Consider the following 22022-nt stretch of genomic DNA (forward strand, 5'->3'; position numbering starts at 1 on the left):
AATCCTAGGAGGCATACGAGCCCAAACCTTGGGAAACTCTGCATGCATTCCTCACGACACTTCCTAAGATCTTTTATTGCAACATCAAACACCTTCAGAATGAGTGATTCATATGTCACAAGAAATTCCACTCAGAGACTCTTCATGTAATCAACACAAACAAAAATAGTTTCATTAACCTGCCAGGACTCTTAGCATCCACCAATATTATTAGCGCCAAGAAAACTTGAACCTTTATGTATGTAACAAATGTTATTCCACATGCTGCTAAAGAAATAGTACAAGTTCTGATATATTCATCTTCAGCACAACGTCACAAAGGAAAATCATAACACTAATTATGATTCATCATCCGCGTGCCCAAATTGGAATTTTTAGTATATATATACACACACACACACACATGAATCCTCCACAAATCATAATTGGGGGAAAAAAATCCCGAATCCACGGATCCGATCCACATGCCCAAATCGGATTCGTTTCACGAAATGGCAACTAAGATTTTTACTTGTTGATTAATGGTTTTGCCTATATCTATGGTGGATTACACTTTTGGGAATTAATTATTTTCCTAAGTCACTCGTTGTTTCCACTTGATGTTAGATGGGTTTGGCTAAATAGGTAGTGGTTTCCACTTCAAGAGTAATAAGCAAATCTCAACCACAAAACCACCCTACCTTTCCTCGAGTTCAATGAAATGCTCTGAAATCTTCAAAAAATGAATGAGAGAATGATGACAAAATGCAAAAATATAAAAGAATGAAAATGGATTTCAATTGAGATGAGATTAAATATACCTATATTTTTTGTAAAATATGGATTGATTGTAAAAATCAATTTAATTAATTCATCCATTGTGGCATCGATTATAACAAATGGCCAATTAAAATTGATGGAAAATAAATATTAATGGCAATAAATTAAATATTTTCCAATCAACTAGAAGTTGTCAAAGGTCATTTGAATTGATTTAATCAAAGAGTCTTTTAATTTAAATAATTAGCATCGATTTTAAACAAGGAACATAACATTTTTTATTTTATGTTGATTATTATTTGTTGCAAATCAATTTGAAAAAAAGATATGAAATTTCAATTTGCATCACCCAATTAACTTTTGATAATGGTAATTAAAATAGCAAGGTTGTGATGATATTCTAAGTATTACCAATTGGATATGCTGAAATTATCATTTAAAATTTCACAATTTTTTACAAGTGGTGGTCCGCCTTGCAGATTAATGTGATGAGGTAGCATAGGCCCCCGTAGCCTTTTCTTAATTGGTTCTCGGTTGCATTTGAATTTTCTCATCAGTCTGCTAGGCAATGGATTCTTCTACAAGTGCTCTCCGCATTGGCCCACTTCTCATTGCACCTTATCTAGTTGTTACGAATTTGAATTTTCTCATTCGCCCATGATGCAATATAATTTCTCTATTTATCTATATGGTGGTGCTTAATTGTAATTGGATGGGCATTTAATATTTGTAGTTATAGTTATAGAAAACCTAATTAGGCCTTATATGTGGATCAATCTTGGCCCTTGATTTCAAATGAATCTCGATCATTCATTGCAATTGAACTCTCTATTTAAAGGATTAATCACATCACTTGTAACAAAGTTATGTTGAAGAATTATTGCCAAAGAACTACCAAAATTGTTCTCTATTTATTGTTGGTCTTCACAGCGGATATATATGATCATTTAGAGTATTGCATGGTTCTTTACATCTCACTTAGACTTTCATTTCAAGTGGTTGAGATAAGGTAGAATAGAATTTACTTAAAGTACATTAGTTAAATGAAAGTAGTTGTGAATGTTTAATTGTATGACAAACAAATTGGGGATCTTGTTAATTCTAAGTATGTCTTGAGTGCATCCAATTGATGGGATTGAAGAGGGGACAATCCTGTGAAAACCATTTCTATATGTATTACTTAGAAGCTTGCACTAGGTGGGTGGAGTCACTAGTTAAGCTGCATCTAGTAAGAGTCCAAGTCATCCATGATTACTTGCATTCATGGTTATACGTACAAGTAATTTAGTTTAAGTTGAAGTGAAAGTTGGAAAGTTAAACCACATTCTTATTGCACATTGTGAAGCCAAATCTTTAGAAGTGCAAAAGTTGATATTTAGATTAGAATTTCATTTCAAGCTGTTGAGATAATGTAAAATAGAATTTACTTCAAGTACATTAGTTGAATGAAAGTAGTTGTGGATGTTTAATTGCATGACTCGAACAAATCAGGGACTTTGCTAATTCTAAGTATGTCTTGAGTGGTAAGCTAATGAACAAAAGCGCTTAACTTCTACAATTATATTAATCTTGACTTTGCATCCATTTGATGAGATTGAAGAGGGGACATTAATGTGAAAACCATTTCTCTATGTATTCCTTAGAAGCTTGCACTAGGTGGGTGGAGTCAACTAGTTTAGCTGCATCTAGTAAGAGTCCAAGTTATCCTTGATTCCTTGCAGTCATGGTTATAAGTAGAAGGAATTCAGTTTTAAGTTGCACTGGAAGTTGGAAAATCAATCTAAATTCTTATTGCACATTGTGACGCCAAATCTTTAGAAGTCAAAGAGTCGGATATCCACTGAATGAATAAAGTAAGTCCCTTTGTGATAACCAACATTTCACAGTATTTCACTGAGTGAGTATCCACAACAGAAGGAACCTTTAAGTCACTTCATGATCTTACTTTGCAAGCTTAGCATGAGACATGACTTTATATCAAAGAGAGGATTGATTGTTCAATGTTCCTCCTCGAAATATCAAGTATTTGATTCTGCATGTTGTAGTGTAACAAAACTCACATCAACATTCCCAAATGACCTTTCTTTGCTATTTGAATGCTGCTCTTGCTAATCTGCTATAAAAGATGCATCATTATGCATTTGGAAGATTGAAACAACTGTCTTTGAGAAACATTATCTTTGTAAATCTATTTAAGGAGGTTTCATCTCCTTTGTTTAATACAACTACAACAATATTTATTTACCATGACAGTAACTACATGTATTGTGCTGTTGTCTACTGTATGGACAAAGGAATGTGAAATTACAGTGATTTTGCCTTGTCTATAAAGCATTTTAGTTAATAGCCTAATCAGGTCAGCCCTCTTTCTGCACCCGCGTACAACTAGATTGGCCTTCTAAGTATCTTGTTTTTTCTTCCTTTTCATCTATAATGTACTGACTCCAAAATTTGATTTAAATATTATTTATAAGGATATCCACAATAACAAATATGTTCCCAAAATTCAGTTAACCATAAGCACATGTTTTCAGTGAACATTTAATTAACAGCAATGTGTGTGTGCGCATATAACTGAGACCCTGCTGTCCCGAAAGCTTTGGGAAAAATTTGCCATCCCTAAGATCCGGTCTCATAATATCAGAGAAACACTGGCTTGTTTTTTCTCCAACCAAGCAGATTTATTTGCCCTTTAGCTCTCCTAGAGATGGCAAGACACAAGAGGAGGCACCTTGTTCTCCTATAATTGCATTAAATCACTTTGATGAAGAAAATGGTTTTTGAAGAGGAAGATCAGATTGCTTACACGAAATTTTTTCCTATTTCACAAACTGAGAGCAATAAAGCAGAAGGCCTTCTAGAAAGCCCATAGTGAGGAGATCTGAAGCTAAAAAAATTAAGAATAGATACTCTCGAATCTATGGATGAGGGAACTTGATGGAATATGGAAGCTCTTTTCTCTTGGATGGCAAAAGGTTTGCTTGCATGCAATATTGAGGCTGCTTAGCTTCTTTTTACCAAGATAATGTGTGTAGCCTTTCCTACTATTTTATTTCAGCGGTCTGTTCACTTTGCTTTCAGTGTTCTGAGATTGCAAAGCTAGTTGTGATATGGAATCTTTGGCTTCTCTTGTTTTTCTGAGGCCAAGCCTTTCTCGGATTTGGAATTTTTCACAACTCTTTGGTTGATTTCATGCTTTTCTGTCATAAGATCCCCAATAGTTTTCTTTATATATATATATATATATATATATATATATATATAGAGAGAGAGAGAGAGAGAGAGAGATTCTGATGCAAATAAAGGTAAAGCCCACAGGAAAAGCAAACATGCAAATGAACGTAAAGCTCGGGAACATCGTGTAGAGAATGTTAACCGAACTATTATTTTTCCTGCATTTCCCTTGACCAAAATGCTGCAAAAAAAATTCAGGTAGAGTTGTATGCAGCTTAAATGGTCATAAAATTCTAAGGAAATGTGTCTCATAAATTTGTTCGCTTTTCAAAAAAAACAATTGAACATCCAATAATACACAGCAAGATAACTTGATAATCTATTATCTTGTGGTAAGGTAGACATTTTTTGTTATTTGCATTTTATTCAAATTTTAAATTGTAATGTTATAGGTTTGATCGTTTCTGCATGTAAAATTGTTATTATTCTTATCATTCAATATAAAAAATATAAGTGGTTAAAATGAATTTAAATGATCTGCATATTTTCTCAATATCTTTTTACTGAAGCTAAATTTATGGCTTGATCAATGAAAATCCAGGATGCATGGACCTTAGAGCCAACATTGTCACAGTTTATACTTTGTCTGTTAGTTTAAAATAGTTTTCATACCATGGCTATGATGCATGATAAGGACAACAATGGTTCTGGAAAAGTTGCCATTTATGCATGCCCATAGTTCCAAAGTTAGTTACCAGTAAAGGCAAAGAAACACAATTTCTATGAAACCCATTTAGATCATCCATAGTTTTAGAGCTTGGTCAATTAAATGGTGTTTTGAACACACAAGAAATATGGGCCTACCATGACAAAGATAACAAACAAGTGAACCCAACACAAAGGACTCATAATTTGACAGCTCGGAGTCAAAAGAGTTGAAAATCATTGTTTGCAGAAAACTCCACAATTCAAGTAGATAGCAATAGAAATTCAAATGAATTTTCATCCAAAAAAAATTATGAATACAATATTAAATTAAATAAATACTTCCATAATATATTTCCTTTAAACATTTGTTTCCCTCTAAGAGAGTTCCAATCCTTTGCTGAGACATTCCAGACTACAGAATTGCAATTCAGCTTTGATCATTCTACTAAGACACATTAGAAGGCATCAAAACAGACTTTAACTTAACCACAACTAAATAGCCCTAACTCATTAACATTGTAGCACAAGAAACATAACTTAATTGAAAATTAATGAAAACGGAATTAAATTACAATTTCCAGATGCTACTAGGTTGTTGAAGATTTTGCAGATATCTATACTTTTTTCTGCCTTGCCCTTGTTGGCCATCCTCTTCTTATATGTTACAGGTCCTCTGTAAAAACAAAGCTGATATTCTGATTGGATCAAACAACCATATAAATGGTTTGACTTTAGTTTATTATGACTGTTGTAAAACTCTTTCTTCTGCTTAGCACTTGTTCTCACATCTTAGTTCGATCAAAGCTTGCGTGCTGGCAGGCAGTAATTATTCATAAGGATCTTGCTTATATCCAGTAAAAGTTCAGACCACTCCAAGTTTCTCTCTGCAGTTCATGTGATAACGTTATTGTTACAAATGTTTTTGGTCAGTAATAATGATATTACTGGGTGTAGACCACGCCAGTATTTTATATTTTTATAGTTATTGTGTTCAGCAACCTACCTTTTTCAGCAGTAAATCCACAAACCCACCCTTTAGTCATGTACAAATTCAATGCATCTTTTCTCTTTGGTAGGATTTGATAGGCATGAGATAGACGTGTTCTAATGGCAGGTCTATGAAGAGGCTTGTTTCTTCATCAAGAAGTCAGTTTATTAATTCATAATTCCTTCGTTTTGACAGTCGGCCAGCAAGACAGCATTTCTTAGCAAATTATGTTCGCCCAAGTCTTCAGACTCATGTAGAACATAAAAACACTTAAGCGATGATGAATGATGATTTCCATTATCTTTTCTGATTGCTCCATTTGGCGTTCAAATTCTAGATTGTTTGGTATGTTCTACATACAGTTTCAGAAAACTGAACAAAAGTTTTAAAAAAATATGAAATTCTCAGATTTACCCAGTAGATTCAAATAAACAAATATCAGAAGAATTAGCATTTGGAACAGAGCACTTTCAGCTCAAAAATTCAAATCTATTCACAGAATTAAAACTGGGTTTCCATGTTTGGAACATATATAGATCTATGTCTAGCTTTAGGTTCATTTGAAATTTTGAGGAGTTCATATTTCAGCACTTATAGCACCACGTACGATAGCAAATTCTTGAAAATGGTAAATTTCAACAACCAAGTTCAATGTTTTCAATATTTTCAACTTAACATTGGTATCATAATATCACTAAAACTTTCAGACTTTGTAAGCAAGCACCAAAATTATCGGAAGGGGATTGCAAATGGAACCAAAAAGAAAAGAGCTGTCAAACATTCTACACAACAGAGTACAACTTATACTACAAATTTTGGGAGGATCTAGAAGAGCTGATATGAATAGTATGACCTTATATCAGAGATGGTCTGAAATACGAATTCATACAAACAGATGGCATCATACATGGGATGCTATAAGACCTATTACTCAATTTCTTGATGCGGGTTGAAAATAGAAAGATATAGAATTGGTAAAACAAAAATAATTCTTAAAAAGCATTTTCAAATAAGCAGTCCATGTAAACTTTAAAGTCCAAATTAAAAGACAAGTTCAAAATACAGAAATGGTGGAGGGCTTATTCAGAAACTTTTAGTTTACAAAAGATAATTCTAAAAATTGCAATTAACACTAGACAGATTTTTGACCTGTCTTTAGTCTGAAAATTTTAAATTATTAATATAGAAATAGAATAAGAATTAGAACTGACTTGATCAAGCTCCATTTTCACTTCAGATATATTTGTGAATTCCAGCAGTATTCTCAAATTTAGAGCATATACAAATTTATGGCAGACTTTAATCAGAAGATCATTTTAGATCTATTTAAGAATTTCAATCAAATTTTTGAAGTTAGAACGTCCACAAATCCATTTCATTTAAGAATATCTTAGGGATTTCAGCATCCTGTTTCAAATCCCAGAATCAAATTTAGCTCATCAGCAAACCTATTTTATTTGTCTAACCTATATAAGGTTTATTAATTCAGCTCACAGAATTTATATAAGCAACAGATAACCTGTCAATAGCAGATTCCTATATTCATTATCAATAATTTTGACAGATCTTATGTACTGAACTTCTCCAGCTAGGAAATCACATTTTATGATTTTACTCAGCAGAATAAGAATTATCCTTAAAAAAACAATGGTTTCCTCCATTATGTTGGTGTTACTTGCATATGAAGACCACTTGGACATTGCACATATCACCCACAATTGGGTTTCAATCTCTTTTAAGTTTTCTATTAAAGAAACTAAAGATTGGCACTTATTGAATATCATTTCGTGGTTGCTTTCTGGAACTTTCAAGGCTTCTATTTAAAGCGTACATTTTAACTTGCAAGATTGACTACCATTTCTTTTAGTTCTTCATTCATGTCCACTAATTTTAGGTGTTGCTGTCTAACCTAGCATAGCTTCTTTAATATATTAGCATTACATTTAAAATATACTACGATAAAATAATAAATATTTGTGAAAAGCCCTGGCAAAATTGCTTTTAAGGCATGGTGCAATGGTTAGTAAAAGATGATGTCATTATTGCAATTAAGGTTCAAACTTCAAACCCCACTAAACCATTGAGCTCAAAGGTTTGAAAAGTTTTGGTGTGATAGGACAAGGTCCCCTGAATTTGACCTATACATGATTGTAATGTTTAACAATTATTACCAAAATACAAAGATACAAAACATTTACAATTTAAAATTTATCATTGACAATAACTAAAGATAAACACAAAATATATTAGCATTACATTTAAAATATACTATGATAAAATAATAAATATTTATGACAAACCCTGGCAAAATTGCTTTATGGCATGGTGCAATGGCTAGCATAAATGATGATGCTGCTGTTGCAATTAAGGTTCAAAATTCCAACACCACTAAGCCATTGACATTATAGGTTTGAACAGTGATGATGCAATGGGACAAGGTCCCCTCAATTTGACCTCCCCACCTTAGGCGAGGCTAAAATTTCCTGGGTTGACTAACAAAAAAACAAAAACAAAAACAAAAAAAGAAAACCAGCAAAACCTATTGTTAAAAACAATTGGTAAAACTAAAAAAAGATAATATCCCTTCCAATGGGATGAGGTCCCCTGAATTTGGACTCCCAGCCTCAGGGCTAAAAATTCCTGGGTTCAATAACAAAAAACGAAAAAAATCAAAAGAAAAAACCAACAATATCTATTGTTAAAAACAATTGGTAAAGGTAAGAAGATAAGATAATGTCCTATCCAAAGGATGCAGGCTGCCAACATCCATGCTTAGAATTTCTAATTTGTCCTCCATGAGTAAACCCCGTGGTGATAACAAAAGTAATTGTGGAGAACACAAATTGTATGAAGCATTGAAGGCACGGGGGGAGTATAGGGCCATCCACCACATGAGAAGTTTTTGTTCCAGTGCAAGCTATTTAGCTTCCCTCAAAAGCCCTTGAAAAGCACATCCCTACAAATAGAAAAAGGAAAAGCAACCACAAGACCAGCACCCTTCAAATGCAGAGAGCAATATAGACGTCTCTGATACAATGGAGAAGCATTTTGTCCAGATCCCATCATTCTGGGGATGTCCTCATTAGTTTAGTCTTGGGAGGAACTGGGACTGAGGATCAGAGTTACGATGGATTATTTGAACATCCAATATAATTTTTAAATATATGTGAAAAAACACTAATAGACTACCCAAGTTTGCAACAGATCTTTACTCTACCACAAGATCAAAATATTTCAATTGGGATAAATGAGGAAAATTGGTGTCCCTATCTAAGTAGGCCTAGGTTCAAAGCCTATAATGTAATGACACTTGATACTCTAAAAAAAATTATGCAGTCATCATTTATTAATCATTTACATGGAAATCAAAATTGAAAAATTCATTGGATTTAAAAAATGATAAGACTCCTATTTTAAATATTGTGTCATGATATCAAGCTCTAACACTCTTAGAGTGGACTACCAAATCTTTTTATAAAGCAATGCTTATCCTTGTTGGACCTTCATTGATTTCAAACCTGTGAACACATTATTTATTGGTTCTATTCATATTATTCCAGTAAAACGTCAAAGAAACAAATATCTTCTCATGAATACAAATATCTTCTCATGAATTCCTGGGCGTACAAAAGATGAATATATTTTCAAATTTTAAAAGCATTATCAAGAAAAAAAACTGGAAAAATATTAAGAACCCAAACATGTGGCAATTTTTTTTTTATTTTAGGATTTCAAAGGCATCCAAATTGCCCAGCGTATGATACAGAAACGAAACAAGCGAATGAGACTTTAAGTAAACAACAGTATACACCGTGAGTTTTTAAATTATGGACTTCTTTCATTTATCTAGTGATTGTTGATTGCAGACAGATGTAAAATCAATTCTCTTTAAAGATGTTAATAAATAACTCTGACAGAAAGATAATGAACTCTTAATTATTATAATATGATAAAATACAAATAAATTATAAAGTAACCTGACAATCATACCATTCTCCTCAACTATAAAGTCCAAGAGACTAATCTATACATAAAATAGTAACTACAGTTGACAGCAACAGTCTACCTAACCTCTTCAAACTATCTCTTAATTTGACAGTAGCAATGATCGTGCATGGCATTTCAAGACAGCCATGTCCTGTCTTAAAATATTTCAAAATTATCTTTTTGACCAACAATATTTCCTATAAGCTTGACAACAGTAATCACACCCATATTAATTGAACCCTGTACCAACAACAATTCAGATCCAACAATGACAGAATGCTACTGATCAGCGATAATAAGTATAGGTGTATCAAAAGACAATAATGATGTCAACAATCTCAGCTGGTTAAAAACTATTCACAATATAAGTAACGGTGAAATTTCATACACAGTTACCTCAATAATACAACTGACATGATAACAACTCTTTAACCATTGATAAGTAGGAGTGACAGCATGACAACAACGGTACTAACATTTGTGATGCAATAATAATGACAAGTTAAAAGATACCATAATCATTTGACACTTTTGTCTAGTAACAACTATGCTCACAAGTCATAAATGATGCAAGCAGTGGTCTCTGTTATCAAAGGCAACAATAATAGTAACTAATCATAATAACAACAGCTATGTTCCCTATTCATAAGGTTTTAAAACCCAAATAAGTATGTCTCTTCACAGCTGCAGATAACTCGTTCATTTTTTTGAATTTTATAATGACAACAATAATTTTAGCTGTCCTTCAACACAGATCTAACAACTAATCAATAAAAGTACCTGGACATCTTATACTTACTTATTCAAGATATCCAAAAATGCACGGGTCCGATGCTTATATTTTTAAAAACAAACTAATTTATTGCGATATTATGGAGCTTTTAAAATTTTCTAAGTTTGTCTCAAATTTCTAATTACTGGTGGCAAGTTAAAACATAGTACAAATATATCAAACGATGTTTTCCACTGGACAACCAAGTTTATAGCTTAACAGTTAATTTCTGAAATCTGCCATATATAAATAGTTAATCATGTAATTGAAAAAGACGTCACCTGAGGTGCTACAATCCTACGAGGTAAGAGCTCTTCATGACTTCTTGCACAGAATTCCCAAGACAAAATCTGATCTCAAATATCATGAGGAAAAGATATTGTCAGTAGTATTAGGGGCATAAAGCTTTATGCATAAGAATCCAAAATTAAAACATTACACTAAATAAATTTTCCAAATACAAAAACCAATTGTATCATATAAAAAAATCTAATAACACTTGGGTATATTAAACATGACATTTTCGAACTTTACCTTCAACTCAGGAGTGAAAATTATTCTTAACTGGCCATTGCGAACAACACGGAGTTGTTCATAAACACTTTCTTGGATTGCTTTTCCATACTCCAAGACCATTACCCCTGAAGGGAGTCGGTATTCACGTGGTATGTCAACAAAAAGGAGTTCATCTATCACTCCACTGTCAAACTTAATCTTGCAGAGTCTGGGTAGCACCTCAACAGTTGTCTCTATAAAGCACAATTGGAAATCAACAGAAATTAAAATATATATAAAATAATGCGAATTGATCAACAATTAATAAGGAAAAATTTGCTTATATATAACCCTTACCCCAAGGTAAACACAAATTACTAGAAAAAGTGACATGAACAAAAATTAGTAAGATCTTGCTGCACAATTTAGACCAAACATCATTTATGCATACAGCAAGATTTATCTCATCAATCAAGAACCACAAACAACAAAGCCAAGTGTAGATGTGCAAGCCTACATGCATGTATCCCAAGCACCAAGGAAACTTACTAGATTATATGAGAAAAATGTCTGCAAATATATGTTATTGGGCGAGCCTAAACTTCCATTGAATTTTTTTCAGTACTTGTTAAAGGCACTCATGCCGAAATTAAACTGTTGCCCTTGGCATACTCGATGTCAACGCCTCAGGGAGAGTTGTGATCCTTTTATCTTATGAGCTAGGTGAGGCCCTTTTACAGTTCACAAGTTTAAAGTTATCAAATAGACCTCAACTCACAAACATTGGAACAGAAACTACAAGAGTTGTACAAGGCACAGTGTGTCTATCTAGGGCCACAACCTAGTACTACATTGAATTAAGACAACTGCAAATATGGTAAAAGAGTCATTAGTGACAAGTATGTTGATGATACCATTGTGAGTGATAGGGAGATACAATATGAGTTTTCTCATACATTTAAATAATTATTGAGACAAGAAAACAATGCTTTGTTTGCACTGTTTACGTATATTCTACCTAAACTATGTCTGTGCATGTCTTCGCAATAGACACTCAAATGAATTTTGACAGATGAATTTTGCCATACTATCAGTGCACCCTGTACTTTCAAGAAGTGGCAAAATGACAATTTCAACCCAATTGATCCTTCATAAATTGTTTGTTAATTTAGTTTGCAATTGCATCAAGTATAAAATGGCAGGAATAACAGGTGCAGACTGGATACTACTTAAATATAAACACATTGCAATTGACCATTAATATTGCTTTAAGTTTATAATTGCTGCAGCCATAAGACGCAAAGTGTCCACTCAATATTGATACAAAGGGTAGTGAATAGCGACAGAGGCATAGACACAAGGTGGTCACAGTGTTTTCAACACGGGAATCAGATTCTTGTTCTGAATAAAAATTGATCAAGGAAACCATTTCTGAGAATATACGTTGTGGAATATTACTCATACAAAATGAGATAACATGTCCTAATAGTAAAAAGTCTTAATTAGTACACCCATCAAAAGTTACTGACAAAGTGCTTTATTATTATAAGATCAGAGTAAGCATCTCCTCACCAAATCCTCGCCCTGGTTTTGTTCCGCAAATCTCGCATTGCCATATATCCTGCATCATACTCATCAAATTTTAATGTGTCTTATAATAAGCATATACAATCTTGAAAAGCAAATAATGATTACTTGGCAATCATACTTCCATCAAAAATTAGATCATAAGTTCATAACAAATCTTAAATCACATCATCAAATGTCTTTTAGACTTTTCAAGTAAGAAGCATCATTTAAACATTGACAGAAAATTTAGAAAAATCTTTACATACAATGGTGAAAACTCTGAAAAGGAACACGGACAAATTATGAATTATAACTCACCATTGCAGCTTGAGGATAAACACCTAGAGTATGATGCCCAACATTCCCATAGTTCGATAGACACCACCTTTTCTTAGCACGAGGAGCAAAGTATTCAGCCACAAAACTCCTCCAAAAAGTAATACTGTTCCCCTGTGATACATGCAATAGTTATGTTCAGATATTTCAACAAACTCCCATAAAATTTTATAAGGAAAAACAAGATTTTGAAACATATTCAATTGCCTTATTTGTCAGTTTGAAAACATTTTGAATGCATTAACAGCTTTCATACATAAGTGCATTCAAAAAAAATATAAATCTCCTGAGCCTTACTGGTTCACGGTGTCGCTGATGGTATATATACTGCATTAGCCGACGAGCACAGACACCATTGTCCATGGTGGGTTGCTTGGTCAAAGATGGGGGCTGGATATTGTGCTGTTGCAAATGGTGTCGCAATTGCTGTTGTTGTTGTTGAAGATGAGAACGCTGAACATGCTGTGGTAAAGACTGCAACAACTGCTGTTGCTGTTGCTGTTGTTGTTGCTGTTGCTGTTGTTGTTGCAAAATCCGATGCTGCATGATAGCCTGCAACTGCGGTGAAGGGCGCTGCAAAGACTCTTGCCTCTGAAGCTGGGCAGCCAATACAGTGTCAGGTGGCCTCTGCATAATTTGCTGAGCTACTTGTTGTTGTACTCCATCTTCTTGTTTCACAGGCTTCAGCATCTGAGTTGTTTGCAGCATTTGGTCACTCTTTTCAAGTTTAGGAGTCATAAGTACCTGACCAGGAAGTCGCTGTCCAAGGTGTTGTTGCCCTAGCTGCTGACCATTCCCAGCATTTGGTTGCCCATTCATCTGTTGTCCAGCAAGCTGTGGTCCAGTTCCTGGGACTTGAATTTGCTGAGACGAAACCTGTGGTTGTGGTGTTTGCTGCATTTTTTGCTGTGAAGTTGGAGTTGACACTCCTTGTTGTTGCCTCTGCTGAAGCTGCTGCTGCTGCTGTGATGTTTGGTCTTGATTTGACTCGAGCCGAGTTATAGAAGAGCCACTCTGTTGTGCTAAGGATGAACCATCCATAACAGAAGAACCAGACATGCTTATGTTTCCAGATGAAAATGACATTGGTGATGCTGGAAGGCGCATAAAAGAATCTGTATTGGTACTTGCACTCCGCTGTAGTTGTGTGCCACCAGAGAGCGTTGAATTGGCGTCCGTAACTAAAGAACTTGTCCCCACACTTGGCCCTGAGTTTGCTCCACTGTTCAGAACTTGATTCATGTCACCGGCAACTTTTCCAAAATCAACCCTTCCAGCTAATGAATATCTCGAAGCCAAACTCCCAAAAGGTCCACTCAATTGCAAGTTTCCAGAATTCTGCTTGTGCTCATTGGTATGGTAAGCGATACCTGAACTAGAAGAGGCTGGTTGAGCTTGGCCTCCAGCCACCGGAGCCGGAGACGCCAACGGCGTCGCCGTTCGGTGGCTGGAATCCAGATAATTCTCCAATGCCAGCCCTGAACCACCACCCAACTCAACTCCTCTCGTAAAGATGCAGATATTTCTAGCCACCCATTGAAGTTTCTCCTGCTCCTAAAGCATTAACCCTTACAAACCAAACCCACTTGCCTGAATACCAAAATAATTAAATTATTGCAAAACCCCAATACATTGCTCTTAATAGAACATCCAATTTTACCTTCATAAACCTATTCTCTCTTCTAACTTTCACTACTCCAAGAAAACAGCTTGAGTTTCTTTACGTTTCATATTTAAATGATATTTACAGGTGCAAATTCAATGATCAGAACCACATAGACTTGCAAACCAAAACATATTTTACCTTGTACTTATACCAGCTTATATCACAAGCATCGATTGAGCCAAAGCCGCAATACAAAAACTGCAAAGACACTAAACCACAAAACAAGAATCAGCCACAAAATTGGAACCCAGAAAACGCTTGATCTCGTCCATATCTAATGAGTCCTATTTTACAAATCTATACCTTTCACCATTCAATAGAATAATATACATGACCTAGAAGAGAAAGGTTCCGTTGTGCGAGCCGATACTACCCTGATTATCTGCTAATCCCAGCTAAACAACATGCACCACATAACCCATCTCTCCAAAAAAGAAAAACTTATTTCAATCCTCAAACGTGAAAGAGAATAACTAAATTAATAAACTTGAACAACGTGAATCTACCAAATTGCTTCACGTACTATTTATCTGGGTACGCATTTTATACTTCTTCTGCTCTCAAAATGTGATTTGAAGAGGGCAAAAAAATACTTAAAGACTAAATAGAAGAAGAAACCAAGCACGAGACAAACCCTCGACCAGCCACACACACGCACAAAGAAGGATAAAAAGAGAGAATCCCTAATCCACTAACCGAGATAGCGATAATTGCCCAACTGTACAACGAGAACAGCAACTCACCTGTAATCCAAGTTGAGATTTCTTGTCCTGCGAAAGCCGCCAATCTGAATGTTTCGTAGCTCGATTTTCCTCCCGGAAAGCTCAACAAACCGCGAATTCAAGAAAGAGAAATAAAAATTCTTTTTTAAAAATATCATTTGCTGTCATTCCCTCAGTAGCTACCCCAAAAAGACCACGGATTGATTGTTTTTACCCACTGGCTTTTTCGCCCTTCTTCCCCTCCTTTCGCACAGTAATCGCTGGTCGCACCTGCTGCAGCCAGTCAATACCCTATCGTCCCGGCTGCTCCCCGTTCATCTGTTACTGCAGATTCCATCCAACCACTCTCGTACTGCCACGTGTCGGAATCTGCCTGGCCGGAGTCGACAACTCAAGGGTAAACAATGATAGGCTGCGATGGACGGCTTGGATTAATCCGCGTACAAATGAAAACAACGGAGTAAACGCGGGATCAAATAAATAATAAAGTTCACCGTGGTTAGATTACAAGTTTGCTTTTTAACCTGGGTTTAGATTTTAACCACGAGGCTTATAATAAATTTGAGCTCATCCAAACAGAATCGAATACAATGTTTTTAACGTTTATGAGGTGAAAGATATTATTATTATGTGTTATGTGGATATAGTCTTCTATGATTGAGGTAGGAATTTTAAATAAATTTACTGTAAAATGTGGGAGGATTGACTTGGAAAGTATTTGGTGTTAAAATAATTTAATTTGATTATTAATATGATTTTAAAAAGGATGTTAAATAAATTGATACAGTTAAAAAAAATTAAATATTTATTATTATCTTAAATAAAGAAGTAGATAGACCTTGTGTTTTTTAATTAATAGTTTAAATTGATTTAAAATTAAAAAAAATATGATTTTTATGTAAAGAAGTGAGGTATTTATTTTTATTTTAGCATTGGAACTTTTTTTTATTGTTTAGTAAAAATATGAATTGTGATATATCAATATTTGTTTTTGTAGTATGGGAATAATGTTAATTTTTTTTGTTTAGTTGGTAGATGAATTATGGTAGATCAATTTGGTCATTCTAGTATTAGAACAAGTGCCACGTAGTGGCTTGTATACTATTATAACTACTTAATTGTATTTTAGTATATTGGTATATTAATACATTAATATTATTTTTTACTATAGATAACTAAACATTTATAAAATAAATAATATTAAGATGTAGAGATTTTGGCCCTAGATAATTATAAAATAATTGTACTAGATTTTAATCTAATAACAAAGTATTTTAAGAAAGATATAATTATTTATTTAGCTGATAGGCTATTTGTGTTCCAGGAAATTAAAATTTTGACGAAAAATTTGCAAGTTGGTCAGGAAAGTTGTCAGTTTGACCGAAAAATTAAAAATTCTTCCCGTTAATTATTTACCGGCCAAATTTTCTCCCTCCACTTTTAATTCTTGTTTTGATATTTATTAGTTGTTATCTCCACTTTTAACTATTGTTTTTCTTTTTCTATTTATTAGTTGTGATCTCCACATAGCTCATGTTGTGATCTATTCATTTAACTTTTGATTTTTAATTTTTAAAATTGATTTAAATTTTAGTTTTTAAATTATTTTAATTTATTTTTTGTTATATTAGTTTAATTTTTTCTTCAAATATTTTTTTTTAGTTTCTATAATTTATTTAGTCAATAGAATATTTGTTAAACATTTTTTTTTGTATTTCTCTTATTAATTTTTCATAATAGATTTTTTGATGGGTTCTTTTAAATATAAAAAAATTCGTATTTGATAAATTTAATTTAAATAAATAATATTTATTAATCTATTTAAAAGATTTTAGTAAATACTATGTTATTTAAATTTAAAATTATTAATAATCTAATTTGTTCACATAAGATTATAGTTTAAATATCCACTTTTAACTATTATTTTTCTTTTCTTATTTATTTAAAAAATAATTACTTGTGATCTTCACATTAGATTATGTTGTGATCTCTATTTATTAAACTTTTGATTTTTTTAATTGATTTAGGATTTAGTTTTTAAATTACTATTTAAAAAAATAAAATTTAGTTTAGATTTTTTATTTAAATATTATTTTTTCAGTTTCTATAATTTATTTAATCAATAGAATATTTGTTAGAGATGTTATTTTTCATATTATCTTTTTGTATTTCTCTTATTAGTTTTTTTATTTATTTTTTTTATTTTTTCATATTTGATAAATTTAATTTAATTGTAAAATCTTGAAATTATTGAACACATTTCTTAAGCAATATTCAAATTTTCTAAATATTATAAATTTAATATCTATGTTTTAATCTTCAACTTCTTTATTTTTATATTTTCTTTTTTTTAAAACTTATATTTACATTATTTAATGTTCATCCTACATTTTTCTCTTAAATCTCATCTCCTATTGGTGCACTCATTGCATGTACAAAAGCATGCGACTGCTAGTATTATACTTTTACCTTTTCATTTATTATTATACCTTTTTTCACAAATACTATATTTTAATATATACATTAGTTAATTGTCATCTTTCACAAATTAAAGTATTTAAAATTTAATATAATCAAATACTAGTGACTGTGATAAAATTAATATTTAAAACTCAAAACTATTTATTTCCATACAATGTTATTTTTTTAAGTGAATGCTAAAATTTCGATAGTGCTTCCAGAAAATTCGTTCCTATAAGACCCCAAATATAAGAGCCAATCAAGTTCAAGTAAAATATTTTAAAAAAATTAGATGCTAAAAAACTTATATATAAACAATCCAAAAATCAAAACTTAAAATTAGAAGGAAAAATAATTAGATCTAATCGGTTGAGATGTGAAAAATTAATCACTAGATATGTTGAACTAATTACAATAATATGAGCTTACGGCAAATACAATAATATTATTTTGTCTTTAATTGATAGATAAATTGTGACATATCTATTTGGAGGCACTTGGATAATAGTTTGAGATAATAGATTCTTGTAAGACATATATATTGTAGTGATGTAATACAGAGTATGTGCATTTGAAAATTTGTAATAAATAAATAAGTAGAACTTCAGAATTTAAGACTATGTAAAACTCAATGAATCAATGGAAAGACAATTAATTTGTAAAAATCTATTTAACCTTTTTATGTTTATGAGGTAAAAGATATTATGTGGATAAATTTTGTAGAGTATGAGAAGTGACTTAAAAGTATTTGGTATTAAGAAATAATATTTTGATTTTTAAGGTGATTTAAAAATATGACTATTAAATAAATTGATATTAGTTATGTTTTGAAAAATATTTATAATTATTATGTTAAATAAATAATTTGATAGAATCTGTATTTTTTAATCAATAGTTTGGAATAATCTAGTATTGGAATAATATTGTTTTTTGTTTAGTTGGTAGGTGAGTTGTGACATATCCATTTGTGTCTTTCTAGTATTATAATAATATTATTTTGTATCGAGTTGATGGATGAATTATGACATATCAATTTTTAGGTAGTTGGATGATAGTTTGAGATAGTAAATTCTTCTAAGGAATGTATATTGTAATCATGAAGCAGAGAGTATATGTATTTGCAATACTGTCTATAGAAGAAAATATTATGAGTTTTATGCAATAATAAAATGTATAAAGTCTTGGAAATAATATGTTGCATTTTGTGTACATAAATAATTAAAAGCCCTACAAAACAACAAGTTAATTTGTAAATAAAAAATTATTATTATGAATTATTTCAAAAATAATATAGATGAAAACTTTATAGTTGTAAAAAAAATTGAATAATAAATTGTTTTGATTGGACAAACAAATAAAGGTAAATATTTTTTTACAAATTATTAGTTCTTTCAAATATAATATATGAAAACTCTATAGTTGCAAAAAGTAATTGAATAATAAATTGTTTTGATTGGACAAACAAATAAAGGAAAAAGTTGCACTCCCTACTGTAGCACAAAATGACCACTCAAATTGTCAATAAATATATTATGTTGAATTGTTTTAAATATAATATATATGAAAACTTTATAGCTCAAAAAGTAATTGAATAATAAAGTGTTCTAATTGGACAAACGAATTAAAAGGTAAAAGTGCATTAAATGCTATAGTTTCCTACTACGGCAGGAACTAATAAGACAATGTCATGTCATCCAATTATGAAATTCAATTAGTCAATCAAAGTAAACAATCAACTTGTAAAAATCTATGTATTTTGATTTATGTAATGGTGAGTACTTTCTTTTTTAGAATTATAATTAGCTTTAGAGATTTTATTTATTTAAGTAGAAGAAATATACCTTGTTAATTATTAATTACTAATTATTTTTGTAGAAAAAACATATGAGTATGCACATAATAAGAGCTAAATAGTCCCAACAAGACCTTTTCAAAGTAGTCTATGTTATTCTAAAAAAATTATCTCACAAATTTGGGGTTTCAAATTCAAATGGTTTTATGAATGTCATAAAACAATGTTTAGTGCATGTCATGCAAAATATTTGTTTATAAACCATTCATTGTAGATAAATAATTAGTACAAGTTACTAAGTTAGAAAGTATATAGCTTAACTTTACAAAAAAAAATCACTTTTGATTAATGGAATATCATAAAATAATCACTAGTTAGATATTCATTATGAAATAATAATATTGTATATGCAAGTACTAAAACTAATGTACTAGCTTTAAAGAGTAATTCATATGATATAATCAATAAAATAAACCGCTTTTTCACATGTGTGAAATGTAAAATTTATGTGGATGAATATTAAAGTGGAAATCTCTAAGTGTGTGTGGGTGTATGGGTGTGTGTGTAGCTTACACCTAGAGAAAGAGCAGGGGTTGACATAGAGGGGGAGATAGAGATGTGTGGGAAGAGTAAAAGAGAGGATCAAAGATATATGGGAAGAGGATGATAGAGAGATGAATAAGTAGATGAGAGACAGATAGAATTTCATAGATAAAGTAAAAGATGGAGAGGGAGAGAGGAAGAGATATCAATAAAGGGTGACGAATAGATATAGAGAGAAAAGAAAATTGAGGAAGGGAGATGGAGTGGTAGAAAAAGGATGGTGGGATAGAAAGATATAAGAAGTGATATATAGGTGTTGCTAACGAGGGATTCAAAGAGATAAAGAAGAGGGGTAGGGGGTAGAGAAGAATAAATAGATGTCAAAAAAGGGAATGATAGGATCTATGTATCCATAAAAAGATAAAATAATATAGAGAGAGTTATTTGTTTTGGTGTGCAGATGATGCTTATGTAATAAATATCTTTGTGGAGATTGTAAGGAACTTAGGTGCGGAAACAACTTCCTACAGTAATCTGTTAAGAGAAGTATGGTGCAAATCCTATTAAAATCTTTTCACACTTACAGATTCAATATCATGTAAACAACAATATTTCAGCCAACCAACCATAAAGAAAATAGATAGAGAAAGAAACACATAACATAAAGATTTTCCAATGGGGAAAAACCTTTCGGTAAAACAACCCCACCCCTCCAGAACCTGCACAATGTATTATCTTCAACACAAGGTTACAATACACTTGTAATGCAAGTTCAATAGCAACAACAGAAGACTCTAGTAGCAACTCACAGTACCAACAATACACTTTCTCACATCCCTCCTCTTCGCAACCCTAAAAATGCTTATAACATGCGCTTCACTTTAGGGCTACTCCTAAAGGTAACCATATTAGGGTTTTACCATTCTCTGAGAAAATAGGAACCGCACTATTGGGGTAGAGTGTATAGTACTCAAATTTATCAGTTGCCACATGTCTTCACCTATCATTGAATCTTCCTAACATAGCTCTTACGTGTCATAGGAATCCATCATAACCGTTTTAGTGATGATCTCCTTATACACAATTCAAGATGCCGACACATCAACATTATTTGTAAAAAATACATTTTACAAAACAAATAATAAGAATAGGAATTATCCAAGGTTGAGACACCTTATTCCTAACAGAATGTCATAGATTTAATAGATAGTAGTATGAAAGGGAGAGTTATAGGGGTAGGAGAGATGGAGAAATAACAAAATAGAGACATGAGACATGCGGAAGAAGAAATATAAAGATAGAGTGACAAATACAGATATACAAATAACATTTAAGAAAAAGATTAGTATCTAAAACTATGTGTAAACAAAAATTTCTATTGAGACGAACAAGGTTTTCATTTGCCTCGTCTATTTACAAGAAATAGAATATGTTGTGTTTCACATGTAAAAAGTAAAGCCCCCAGTTTCGATGGTTTCCAAATTAAATATTTTCAAGAGTTGTGAGAGATTATCAAGTTGGACTTTTTTGAGGTGGTGCAACAGTCACAAAGAAATAGAAAAGATGTTAAAAGCTATGAATGGTACTTTTTGGCTCATATTCCCAACAAGACGATGTGAATAGTGTGGACCTAAGATAAACCTATATTTTGCATGTCCTACTAGATCTAACATAAACATTATAAAGGAAAATTAATGATCAGAGACGAAGGAAACTCTGTGTCCACATTATTTAATGCTTTCTGAGTAGTTTCCTTGCAACGATCCATGCTTTCATAAAGCATTCCAAGGCAAGGAGTGTCACCATCAATGATACTAAGCACATCAACAATTGGCTCGCATATACTTAAGAACTCTGCTCCACTTTCCCAAAAGATACAACTTAAAATAATTTGTTCTACGATCTTCCTCTCATCACTTTTAGAGAATGTTGATTTTCCCCACTCGTTGGAACAAACTACATATCTCAATGTTGTTTTCTCTTCAACCACTCTTTTTGAAGTGATATAAAATGAAGCAAATCTTATGTCACAAGGCCTCAACAACTCCCTA

The 22022-nt window shown here is 32.1% G+C and overlaps 1 protein-coding gene across 9 annotated transcripts in view; it reads right to left on the reverse strand.

Annotated features, from left to right (window-relative positions):
* Nucleotides 1-15465, reverse strand: part of LOC149540751 (putative transcriptional regulator SLK2) — a 43209-nt gene extending 27744 nt beyond the window's left edge. Inside the window, exons 1-8 of one of the 9 annotated variants that reach the window (XM_089801842.1) lie at nt 14978-15095; nt 14790-14878; nt 14593-14652; nt 13086-14378; nt 12771-12902; nt 12456-12504; nt 10923-11137; nt 10670-10738 (exon numbers count right to left, since the gene is read on the reverse strand). In XM_089801842.1, the coding sequence (XP_089657968.1) occupies nt 10670-10738; nt 10923-11137; nt 12456-12504; nt 12771-12902; nt 13086-14030 (1410 nt within the window). In that variant the 5' untranslated portion in view covers nt 14031-14378; nt 14593-14652; nt 14790-14878; nt 14978-15095. Of the gene's footprint in view, nt 1-10669; nt 10739-10922; nt 11138-12455; nt 12505-12770; nt 12903-13085; nt 14379-14592; nt 14664-14757; nt 15096-15197 lie in introns of those variants that run through there. The other 8 variants (XM_089801838.1, XM_089801841.1, XM_089801840.1 and 5 more) reach the window with 8 other exon arrangements.
* Between the last annotated feature and the right edge of the window lie 6557 nt (nt 15466-22022).

Source organism: Cupressus sempervirens, chromosome 9 (genome assembly GCF_028749045.1).
Source record: "Cupressus sempervirens isolate cs-2001-9-10 chromosome 9, ASM2874904v1, whole genome shotgun sequence".
Taxonomy (NCBI): domain Eukaryota; kingdom Viridiplantae; phylum Streptophyta; class Pinopsida; order Cupressales; family Cupressaceae; genus Cupressus; species Cupressus sempervirens.